The 12,500-nt window shown below is 46.9% G+C and overlaps 1 protein-coding gene across 16 annotated transcripts in view; it reads right to left on the minus strand.

Annotated features, from left to right (window-relative positions):
• The window catches only part of LOC125951335 (transient receptor potential-gamma protein), a 62,410-nt gene that overhangs the window by 12,974 nt on the left and 36,936 nt on the right, over positions 1–12,500 (minus strand). For all 16 annotated transcript variants that reach the window (XM_049680113.1, XM_049680106.1, XM_049680108.1 and 13 more), the window contains one exon: positions 4,428–4,473. Coding sequence is in view for 2 of the 16 variants with exons in the window: in XM_049680117.1 (XP_049536074.1) it covers positions 4,428–4,451 (24 nt within the window). In the remaining 14 variants the exon portion in view is untranslated. The remainder of the gene's footprint in view (positions 1–4,427; positions 4,474–12,500) is intronic.

The raw sequence follows: 12,500 nt of genomic DNA on the forward strand, positions 1-12,500 counted from the left end.
CGAGCGACCCAAGAGCGCTCATCGAAAGTCTAATTCATCACCAGCAGCTGCTTTTCCCATCGGATGGCGCATGCATTTGCTCAATGCAGCATCTGTGGGCAGCAATCAGCTCCTCATCGCGTGGTCTACATCGCGTTCCCTTCGCCTATGCCAGTTTGCCTTCCCACGAGTCCCACTGGTTTGACCTCAGGAAGGATGATGAAGCATTTGGGGCGTTTGGGACAAATATTTGCAAAAATCTGTTTGGGACCGAACTTCCGACCCAATCGAACTATCCGGATGGTGCGGTGCAAAAAGTACTACACTCCGCGATGGTTTGTAATCGGATTTCCACCATCAGTTGGTGGGAGGTTTGAGGGTATAAAATTGAAATCCTTCACTACTGTGGTATTGAGCAAACGATGGGAGTAAAGCCGAACATTGGATGATTGGAAAATGGAAAAGGGCCATATTGATTTTGTTGCCGCCGCGATTGAAGCTGCATTTGTGTGACTGAGCCGTTGTTATCAGTTCCCTTATGTTAAAGAATTACTTGAGTAAGTCTCAATCTAGTCGAAAATAGTTTCCTAGAATGTAGAAAATCTCTATTTTATTGCTAAATCTGAAGAATGTACACAAATCATTCAATAGGATGTGAGAGTGGATCATGCATTACTTTTAAAGATTGAGAGAGAGTCAAATGGAGCATTTAAGTTAAAATAACAAAAATTAATTATGTTCATGCCACAAGCTACAATTCGCTCCTGAAAAGAATTCACTAGAGAACGCCAGAACATAATGTTATCCATCAACAAGTCATTAGATCTCCACAAGATGCTATCATTGTTGTTTAAAAGACAGTAAAAGAGAAAAGCAAGAGTGGGAAGTGGAACTAGCAATAAAAAACTTGAAGGCAAACAATGCACAAATTCACAAACAGAGAGAAAAAGAGACAAAAAGAGACAAAGAAAAGAAAAAGAAGTATGCTGAAGGGGAGAAGCAATGCCAAGAAAAATGCCTTCAAGTACCATTTATAATTTAATCCAACATCATTCTCGCATCCTTGCCGGAAGAAGATTGCACGAAAGGAACCCGGGAAGAACGTGGGCAGACGCGCGACCTAATCCTTTCCAGTAGAATCCACACAACGGCACTGAACCGGATAATGGAAGGGATGAATAAGTAGGTGCGGGATGCTGGACAAACTTTATAATATTTTCTCTTCTTGCTCCTTCATTCCGCGGAGACTCGGATGTCTCGGATGTCCCGAAACGTTGCTGTAGAGTGTGCTTCTTCTGCGGCAGTAGGTGATAAACGAATCACGAATGATGAAGATGAAGATGATGCGAGATAGAACTGCGTTGGTTCCGCGCGTCAAAATGAATTCTAGACACAGATCAGGCGCGGCAAGGGCGATCGAGAGGTGAGTAGTTTGAGCGGTACTGTATTTGTTTGGTAGGTTCTCGGGGTTTCCTTGTTTTTTTTTATTTTCTTTTCGAATTTCAATCCAATTGATACGATCTGATACGTCCTTACGAGTCGGATCGTTGGAGGGTCAGAGCTGAAAAAAGGTAGCACACAAAAGGGGATGAGCGAACAAAAGAAAAAAAGACCTTTTATTTAATCCCTGCGAATTGGTTGATTGTCAGATGTATTAATAGATGAGCATGAGCTGTAAAATGTGAAAAAGTCGTTGCGTCACCACACGACCCGGAATCAATCTATTCACTCTCACATACAGATATACACACACAGAGAATAAAAAAAAAACAAAAAACCATGCGTCTCCATCACGGATAAAACGGAAATCCGGCTGCTACCATCATATAACCCAATTCGGTCGATTCGCTCATAAACATGATTGCAAGTTTGGGGGGGGGGGGGGGGAGGGTGAATGGGAAGGGAAGTGATAGAGAAGATGCATAAGGTGTTGGGAAAAATGATGGTTGAATATCGATCGGAATCGAGAGATCGTGCGAGGAAGCGTGGATGGATAAAATTTCGGAAATTTATTACCCTTTACCCGACGCACTGGGAGCCACGCGCACGTACACGCCCGTGTGAGGTCTACACACACATACTCACACAAACAAACACATACACACAAGCTTACGGTTTGAAAACAAGCCCTCGATAAACGTGATCGGCATGATTGATGATTGACGGCATACAATCTGTGTTACTTTGACTTTTTAGCACAGCACACTGGATAAACCACAGCGTGTAATGGTAACAGAACGGAACTGGAATGTTAGCTGACCGTGAAATGGCACGATCCGTTCGATCCGTTGAGTGCTATCACATTACTTCCATCTTCCGTGTTCGTTTCAAGGTACTTCACGGAACTGGCTTAACCTGATTATGATTACTTAACACGGTGCGGTCGAACAGTAAATTGTCATCCGTTTAACCGATTCGCAAACCTCTTGCCAATTGCCACCAGGCTCATCGTTCTCAGAGGCAACCGACCGGTCAAGGAGAGAAAAGGTTAATTAACTTGCGTCACTCTGGGGAACATGATATCGCGAAACCATCTCGACCATCATCAGCTCGGAAGCGTTTGTATTGACTCCACAACATAGTAGTCGTCCGCCTGACAGATGAAACATTCTCTCACATCATAAATCCATTTTTCAAACATTAGCCTGGCCAGCCGGCCAGCTATGGAACGAGCTGGAAGTAAATCAATTTCTTAGCTGTCAGCTGCAGCCAATCAAACATTTACAATCCTACATTCAATCGGGATGAGATGAGCGCAATCAAACCTCGTGCAGCAGCAGCAGCAGCAGCTGCAGTACCAACACACTATGTGCGTTGGCACGAGCAACACAAACCGGCCAGTACGGTGCTGTACGGTGGCAATAAACACCATCGTTTCAATTCCAGTTCGTTTCCTAGACGAGCCGTCTTATCGGGGAAAACACCGTTTTACGACCGAGAACCATGGTACCATGACACGACGATTCGATCTCACCGTGTCCGGACCTTAGTCCTTAGGCGCCAACCGTTCTTAACGAGCGGAAGGAAAGAGGAAGCTCCACAGCAGTCCACTTGAAAGTAAAAGTGCGCACATATTTACTCTCGACCGATAGGCTGCGTCGGTGACGAAGAAGGGCCTTCTAGTTCTAGGTGGTAGTGCAATTGTTTAACAAATCATCCTCGATGATTCGATTACTTGGAGCTCTCTGCTGCCATGGCTGGTCAGAGCGAACGAGGCCATGAAAGTGCGGACAACGAGTCCACCGACTGGACACCGACCGGGTATCACATTCCAATTTGATCCCGTGCCTTTGTCATGCAACGACGACATTCGACAGCATCTGACAGCTCGTGACACACAACAGGCAAACATCAACAAAACGACGTCAGGAAAGTGGGCGCCTCATAGCAAACATGCAGGAGATTCTGGCAGAATTCTTAGGCTGAGAATTGATACAGCAGTGGTAGCAACGGCAGCTGTGGATGATGTGAACAGGATTCATATTTAGGATCGACCATGTTTGGTTGGTCGCGCGTAATCATGCTGCGTCGCTCGATTGCAAGTCAATTGGAACAGAAACGATAATGGAAAATAAATAACTATTTCCACTTCGATTATGGTCCATCGCTTCGCTTCTGGCTACTAGATGGTGGAGCCTGGGCGCTATCCATTTCCGGTCGCTCTCGCGTTCTCTCTTCGAGCGTGATGCACAGAAACATCAGTGTGCATCGTTAGTCTGCACAAGGTACACTTATTGGCTGTACATATCATATTTTTCAATGTAATGTAATGGCGAGCGAAATTGGACGCGTACTGCTGGCCTCGATAGAAGCTAGGAAGCAAGAGTGAAAGCAATTTAATGCCGTTGCAATGCCGAAGCCGTAGCGGAGCACAATGGGACCGTGCACATATCAAAGTCCAGGCGATGGTGAACCACATATGCGGTTTGATTTATTTTAAAGCAATAATGTCGAGACCATAACAAAAGCTATACGATTGATGGGAAATGAAAAAGAAGAGAGGTTGATATTTGTAGCATAAAATATCAGAGTAGCTAGCAAAATTGTGAAAAACATCCCCAAACGGACAAAACAGAGGCGTCGAGTTTTTGGACGAGAATTGAGAAAGAAATAATGAATCTTCCAAGCAGCATATCAATCCAGTGCAAACAATGCATGTTTCCAAACAACCGAGAACTTGAGAGAGAATTTCGTTCAACATTTTCTTCATAACGGAAGATGAAGCAGAAGCTATACTACATTCGTGGACCGTTGGACCCCTTTAAGGTTGATCCTCTGTTCCGGTTGACTCGCCGTCATTCCTTTGGTTCTTAAAACATGCAACGTTCTTTCACTTTGTTCTCCCTATCCGGACTGACAAAGTCAGGATCAATGTCAGGTTTTGAATCAATGATCTCGATTCGATGATATCGAAAGGCAGAGAGATGCCAGAGGACTCTGGGCCTTACCTTCATCCGGTGCGTCATTATCATGATGAGCTGTCCATTCAGAAAACTGTAAAGGGAAAGAGAAAAGGTCGAATCCGAGTGTTAGATAGAGAAATTCAAGGAGCGATAGAGCGAGACAGATAGACCAAGGGAGCAAATCAAAGTTAAGAATGCGTCCATTCTTTATCCTTCAAAAACGGTTCCAAGGGAGAAAGGGAGAATGAAAATAATAAAATTGGATATTAACCACAGACACAAACAGATGCAAATCCGGAGGCAAAACACAAAAGGTTGAACCACTGAACCCGTCGGGCGCTACAAAGTTGGCTAGACTGCAAAAGGGACCGAGTTTCTTTTGTTGACAAAAGAAGACGTAAGTTTGATTGAATTTTTCCGTCCAGCTACTTCATTTCTTTGTTTTCGTGCCTCATATTTTCATAGGAATATGGTTGATAAGCTCACGGATTCGAATTCCACAGTCCTTCCGCCCGTATATAAAGCCGGAAGTAGCGGATCCGTAACCGATTTCCCTCCACAAACCGTTACGATGGGTTCGTTTGCTAAGCAAAATTCGAAAACGGCAAAGGTTCAATAAACTAAGACCAACTAAGACCCCCATCCCGGTGGTTGCTCTCAACGCTCAACGTGGCGGCTTTTCCTCCTGCATCGTCCACGCTTGACCTGGAAGTTCATTGACTTTTCGACACAGTTTCGCCATACAACCCCTGACGCCCGTGCCGAAGATCCTCCAGCCCAAACAATTCAACGCCAGTTCAGTTTACATAACAACGCCCCGCGCAAGGGCTGTGCGGGAGGCTCCAGTACCAATTGCTTACAGGAAACATGCAACAGACCGCACGCCATAAACTCGAACTTTGCCAACGTGCGGCTCCATTATTATCGGCCTGCCGAGGCAAACCTCACGCTGCATGCTCGTTTCACAGCTGACCACCACTAGCTCCCCTCGAGTTGCATTGCGGAACGCTGCACCTCGTGCGGCTCCCCGCGGATTTTGCAAATGCCCACAAAGCACTGGTGGTGGTGGTGGTGGTGGCACTGGCGTACTGGGTCATTGAGCGCTCGGTCTCGGCCTACCGCCGGTCGACCACATTAAAATGGGCCAAAACTGTTTGCCTCCGACTCAATCGATCCTGGTGCCGGTGCCGGTGCCGTACAATGCTGCTTGATGACCCTTTCGGTGCCGCGGTCAGCCCAGCGGAGGGGCAGGTACAAGCCAGAAAATGGTGCCTGATCACGCAACAATCTACGCGAGCGAGAAAACGGCGGACCGGTGCGGAATGCGGAAGAGGCAGAACTAAAAATTAAATCGAAAGAAAAATGCAAACTCACAGCGATCCAGCAACGGGTATGGGTATGGCTGTAATGCAATCGTGACTACGTACCTTCAGCGGACTACAGGTTCCCGGTCCCAGATATCCGGATTCCGTGCAATCAACCTCTTACTCCACTTACTAGCTTTGACAGGGCAGTACCGCCTTCCATCGTTTGAAAAAAGACATTAAGCGGGGCTCGCCCCATTGGCTATCTGCCTCTGTGGGGTGAAGTGGAGCCCGCAGCTCAGGTCGCAAATGATCGAAGCGACTGTTTTACAGCGCAGGTTAGTGCTATAGCGAACCGGGACCTACTCCACTGGAGGGATATTTTAGGGCCTATCTGGAGCCGGTATTGTTTGTCAGGTTGCTTGCGGGAGTGCTTTGTCTTCTTGCCAATTCAATCCTACATCACACCTTTCGATCACTACATCCGCTTTCATCAATTTCATGAACACGCTCCGTAGCACAGTGGTATCGGATTGTCTTGAGAGGTACTAGAAGTCTACTAGATGAACACACTTCATCGATGTCTGTCTTGTACAACTGACAGTCAGAAGTGGCACAGAACTAGTTGCCTAGTACGGTATATGACAGCTCGGTTGCTAGCCTACCACAAACAGCTACAGCTTAAGAGCCACAACTGGAGAGGTAATACCGATGAAACCGTACGCGAAAGAGACCACAAATCACTCTCGACGTTTGAACTTACAGAGCACAACCTCTTTAAGGCATCAATTAGGAGCAGCCAAACAACATCCGCCATGTTCAGCAAGATTAATTTCCGCTTTGCTTAGCCAGCGGTCCTGGGACCTTCATCACTTCCAACCGCCATCCCAACCGACCTTACCGGAATCGTGGAAACCCAATTCTTATAATTACTGTTGCAGCACAATTCTCCCATTCGCGACAGCCATTGTTTAAGCGCTGAAAAGGCATTAAATAGCTCTAGCAAAGGCGAGCATAAAACAAAAATGGAGATCCTTATCGTTGGCTCTAGCTGTTGTCGCTCGAAGCATAATGTCCGCACCCCCAAACCCAGCAACCTCACCAATCCCCGGATGTATTCAATGAAGCGCAGTGCAAATTGGATAAAAGGTTGGAGCTAGATCGAGAGTCTGAGGAGTGCCGGAAAAGGTGGGTGCCATTCCGTTTTGCGACTAACATCCCCTGCTACAATCAATCGGTACAACCACTCGAGAGTACTCGACGAGAAGTGGGGCACAAAACCGTCCCACTATTATCGCGGGGTGACGGAAGCAACAACAACAAAAAAAGCTGGAACACCGGAAACGCATTCCCGCATTGTCGGTGTCAGGGGGTGTCGGTCTCGACCGATCGACTGGTGGACCCACCTGCAATCACGTCTACATTATGCTATTCATGCGCTCGGCGCTGTTTCCAGATTTATTGTCGCCTAGCCGAAGAGCCCGGCCAACCGAAAAGAAGAGGCAAAATCCAAACGAATGACGCCCATAATCGTCATCGCCATCATTATCACCTACACGCGTTCATGGGGCGGGTTAAAAGGGAGAAGGGGGGAGGGGGGACCGAGACTGGAGGGGAATTTATTCGTTTGGTTTGGAAACCGTTACCAACCTTATCCAGGTTGCTTCTATTTTTGAAAGAATGGGAACCACCTTCGGGGCGAAACTAGGTCAACTCGATGCTCGGTTCTATGCTTATTTATGCTGGAAGAGTCCTTTCGTTTGCTTGCCCGTCAGGCTGGCAGTGAACCCGATTTTCGAATGCCAACACCCGGTGAAGGTTGCGTACCAGGAATGGGAATCTACCATTAGATGGACTCATTCGCTTGGACGATACTTCCTGTGGGTGTGAATTCGAGTGCTCCACTCGACCACCTAGTAATGATTACTTCGTATCCATGCGCTGGATGGAGCATTCCAACTATGATACTCGTTATGTTTGTAAAACCAATAACGAGCTCATCAGGTTGCCGAGTTCACCGATGAGTGCATTTTGAATCAAAGCTCTTCAAAGTATCTCCTGACATAAGCTGTACTGATGTGGCGCATGATACTTTGGTGGTATCCGCTTTTATAGTTCTCCTCCCATGTGCTATCGAACATCATTTGTACATCCGTTGCTCAGCGATGTCTGACGCCGTTGGTTGCTGAAAGAACCGATACCAGCTACATATGTCTGCGACATGCGCCGTAGAAAAGGTCGGGTAAAATAACATCTCATTCCACGCCCTCGGCAGCACGGTTCGGTCACTTCGTTTTGCATGTAACAGCTGTACCACCACCATCACCACCACCACCACCACCACCACCACCACCACCACCACAACAGTGACATCGTGCAACACGTTCTGGAAATGTAGAAAAGCAAAACAAGAATCGAACATATGCGGGATCGGGATCAGGGTCGTGAAATCAGACTGACTTCCAATGGCACCGACGCTCCCGCTAGCAGCTTAGCTGTGGGCGCAGCAGTTTCTCGCATCAATGCCAATGTCAATAGGAATCGAAATCGTCTGCCACCGGTTTTCGGTTGCTCTATTTTGCTTTCGTTCAACCATGGTTAACGCTTGACACGCACGGTTATAGGATCAAACGCAATCGAATGCGTTCGCCCGGGTATGGAACCGACTTTGCTTTGGGATCACCGAAACCGAACGTTCACGATCCAACTCCAAGCGTCCAAATATATTGATCGATTGTGATGGAGAAGACTTCGGTGTGTCTTCGTTACGGTATGTAAATGGAGTTCGCCATCTGGTTCCATCACCGCCAAACGGGGAGTGCTCTTCATCCATCAGGCAGTAAGTTATACCGGAGTCGGATTCGATTTGTGAATGTCAAATCATTCTCGAGCTCGGGTACGGTGCTGCGAGATGAAAAATTACTTAAAAAATCTCCCTTTTTTCTTCATTTCCATTCTCCCACCGCTCAGCGCATGTCATATGGCGCACGATTTTATGTCAATCATTTAATGTTACCCATTTTTCGTTAAAACATGGTCTTTCAGGTACGTGCCATGGTATCATGACACCAGAATCACCTTATCAAGTACACTGTTCTGCAACGAGTTCTTGAACCTCGTGGAACCGGAAGCAGCTTGCAATCGATAACCATATGACGGCTTCATTTATCTTCATCATTAGCTTGGTGAAACGATAGAATGGAAGTGGAGCGAAACCTAATCCTTTTGCCTCACATGACTGATGCGCTCAGTATCGATTAACTGTTCCGTTTAGTCGGCCTCAACCGACGGGCAACAATGTAGTTTCCTCGTCGTGGTATCTGGTTTGTGGTATAAATATTCGCAACCTCATCAATTATTGTTATCTAATTAGTATGGATCAATGATCACTAATCGATTTGTCGGTGGTGTATTGACCAGCCAATGAACTAACGTTCAGTAGTCATCGGGATATAAATGAGAAAATGTATACAATCTTACACAAAAGAGCGAACTCACATTGACAAACGCACTGCGCATCGATGCACTTCAAAAACTTGAAAATAATTGATTCGACAACATTGTCGTTGACAAATACGTTCCTTTCCGGACCCACGGCCAATCAAACCCTTTCGACTCCAATCTGGTAGACTACCAATCGAAACCATCGGATATCGGTTCTCGTTACTCACCTTCATGCTGGCTGACTAACATCGATCCTCAATCGCCCGGATGATGCCCGTAGCCCACTAGTGGCTCGAAAATGTTCCTGATATGGTATTATCAACCAGATCAATTTGTCCAATCCATTCCCTTACATCCCACCGCGTTCCTTGCTCGGTACATCAATCGAAACTATGAAGGGATCCAGCATCGGAGCGGAGGAAGGAAACCAAACATGTTCTGCACCCTACACGACAGATTGCGAATGATGGCGATAAATGGCGAAAAATATAGATAAAAAAATATCTATCCGTTTCGTTGGGCTCTCGCTGCTCGGTGTATCTCCGTGCTCTCATCTCTCTCTCGCTCTCATCTCGCTGCTCGGTGTATCTCGCTCTCATCTCGTGTGCTCGGTGCCCGGTTTTTCGGGGACAACTTTGTCCACCATCCAGAGCATGTCCAGGGTTTATTGTATGTCAGATAGAAGAGTATCATTTGCCCGCCCTGTGAGAGGGTCGGGGTTTTTTTTTATTTCATTTTTTTTGTATTTGCTCTCCCTTGGCTCATCTTCACGTGCGCACAGTTTCATCATCAAATCGGTTCCCCCGTTGGAACGTGTCCCTACACGCGAGCTGAATAGAGTTCCATTCGATCCACGGTTTCAACTCTCCAACGAGGCCATCGTTTTTCACGTTTTGCACCGAAAGCGATGGGAACGTGAAGGTGCGATTCGTCGTGGTCCCTAAGCGCCCTTAGCTGGGTAATCGTCTCGTCGGTGACATCCCGAATGGTAAGCGAGTCGTTTGGCAAATCAACATTATGCCACCGGTACCATAATTACCGTAACGGTGAACGAAACCACCATGTCACATCAACCCGCACCGGTAAGCGAAAATGTGAGGCAAGTCAATTCCGTTGCAAGAGTTGCCGTGCAGGGGTTGGATAAACATTGTAGAAAGTTTACTTTTCATTCGCGACTCACATCGTTATCGTGGCACAGCTACACAGGCTTGGAAAGGAGCTGCTTTTTTAGTCTGCATTCAGCGAAACTCCACATCCGGCAGCAACTCATGGTAACGCCTGTTTCGATTTCGTGCCGCTTCGTGGGCCACCAGGCGCCTCCATTTCGATCCCGTTCGTTTATCTTGAATGCAACCATCGGAGTAGGCATTGGTCGATTGGTCGGCTGGGTTCTGAAGACACATTCCAAGAAGGCCATAACACGTTGAAAGAAAATCGTTGTCGTCATGTAAAAACGGTTGCCATATTGAGTTACCCGACATCAATATTTATTCCCACTACCTGACATTCCTCCAACTAAACTCCGCAGGGAAACTGCGCTGAATGAGGAAATCATCAAGGGCCAAATCGGTAGCAATTCCATTAGGGATGTGACCGCGACGAGGATCATTTTCTACGCGAGTAAACATCACCGAGGAGAAAGGAATGAGAAAGGTAGCGAAAATAAAGCGAAGATAATTAAACCCAAAGTACCTAATTTTCATCGACATCCGCATGCCGAGGAGGGTGCGCTGTGGAGGGCCTCCCCTCGCGATCCGAAGCTAATCCCTCGAAGGGAGTCCATTATCCCCTTTTTTTTACAGAAGATGCTTAGGGTTTTCTTTTGCGATGTAATTATAGAAACTGCACAACGGAACAAAAGATGATTTACCTTCCGCTGCCATCCAGAGAGTGAAGTTGTTGAAAATTAGTGACACAAAAATGGTGCCAATTCATTTAACTTACATCTTCCGGATTCCAGGAGGTAAGTAAAAATTAGTTACACGTAAACTAAAGAAGGTATATTAAATTAATGGAATTATACTTATCACAATCATACATTAGATCGCGTTTCAACTTATGATGACGAACGAGGCCTACTATGTCTCTTATATGGATGATAAATGTCCAATAGAGCCCGAGCAGTATCATCCAACGGTGGATTAAATCATCAAAACCAACTTGGCACCACAGCAGGCCTAACGCTCAGCAGGGGTTTGAGAGTTGTTGCCAGCACCAGCAGCAATGGCATCACGAGGACGGATCAGCCAGGATCAATTCTCACTGATTAGACCGGTCTCGACAGTGGCTCCGGGGCGCCATGAGCATCCCTACTGAGCACCGTATCAAATTCCCTGAGGAACGGTCATCGACGATGTATGTGTGTGTGTGATGACATCGCGCTGTCGGCTCGCACCATTGGCCAACTCCAACAGTGACGGAATCGTTTCGCCCCTCGATTGCTGAGGGTGACAGGCCATTTCAATTGGATCATTGGAATTGTTCCAAACAATCAATTATCAGCCATCACCACCACCATCACAGGCGATGTAGTCCTGTTGCCAAGGGGCATCGCATCAAACGATGTTGGAGTTGCACTGGGACAACTTGTTGCCGTCACACCCAGAGCCAATCAACCGGTCACTGGCCGAAAGTGTGGATCATTTTTCACAATTAGCGTAAAAGGGACGCGGCATACACCGGGCAAGGTGGCAAGATATCGAATATTATTTGCTCACCAAGATCGCATGACTGCAGGATTGGATTTTGGGTGGCCTTCTTTGATCAGCAAAACCGTGTGCTCCGTACCTTTGCATTGCACTACAATGTTCGTGTGTGTGTGTGTGTGTGCCATAAGGTTGAAACACACCTAATTGAAATAGTAGCCTGTTGTAATATCAATTTGCAGTATTCTGCGCTCCTCGTGCTGCTGAAGAAAGCAAAAAATAAAAAAGTAAATAATATCCCCCTGGGAAACCCTACTCCGAGAACCGCACGAGCACACGCACCGATGGCCGTGAAGCTTAATCCAAGGTTAGTGTTTGCAAAGGTCAATAAACTGGCCTGATGGCGGGGCACAATCCTAACCTCAAATCCCTTACGGCTCTCGGTGGAGCGATCAACAACAAGACAAGATGTGGTGGTCGGTCGTAATGCTCGTCTTATCTCTCTTTTGCTCTGCGCATTCCCATCGCGCCTGAATCGCGAACTTCGCAAGGTCAGACCGTCGACAGTAGACGCGTGTAGAACATGCATTTTGATTCCTGATTTCTTGTACGTGCCTCTGGCCAGTAAGGGAGGGGCCATCGTAAACGTTTCTCTTGCCCAGCATTAAATTGCGTACCGAAGCAGGACAGCGTCAAGATCTTTGGGGGAGGGGAAGAGGATGGCA

Source organism: Anopheles darlingi, chromosome 2 (assembly GCF_943734745.1).
Source record: "Anopheles darlingi chromosome 2, idAnoDarlMG_H_01, whole genome shotgun sequence".
Lineage (NCBI taxonomy): Eukaryota > Metazoa > Arthropoda > Insecta > Diptera > Culicidae > Anopheles > Anopheles darlingi.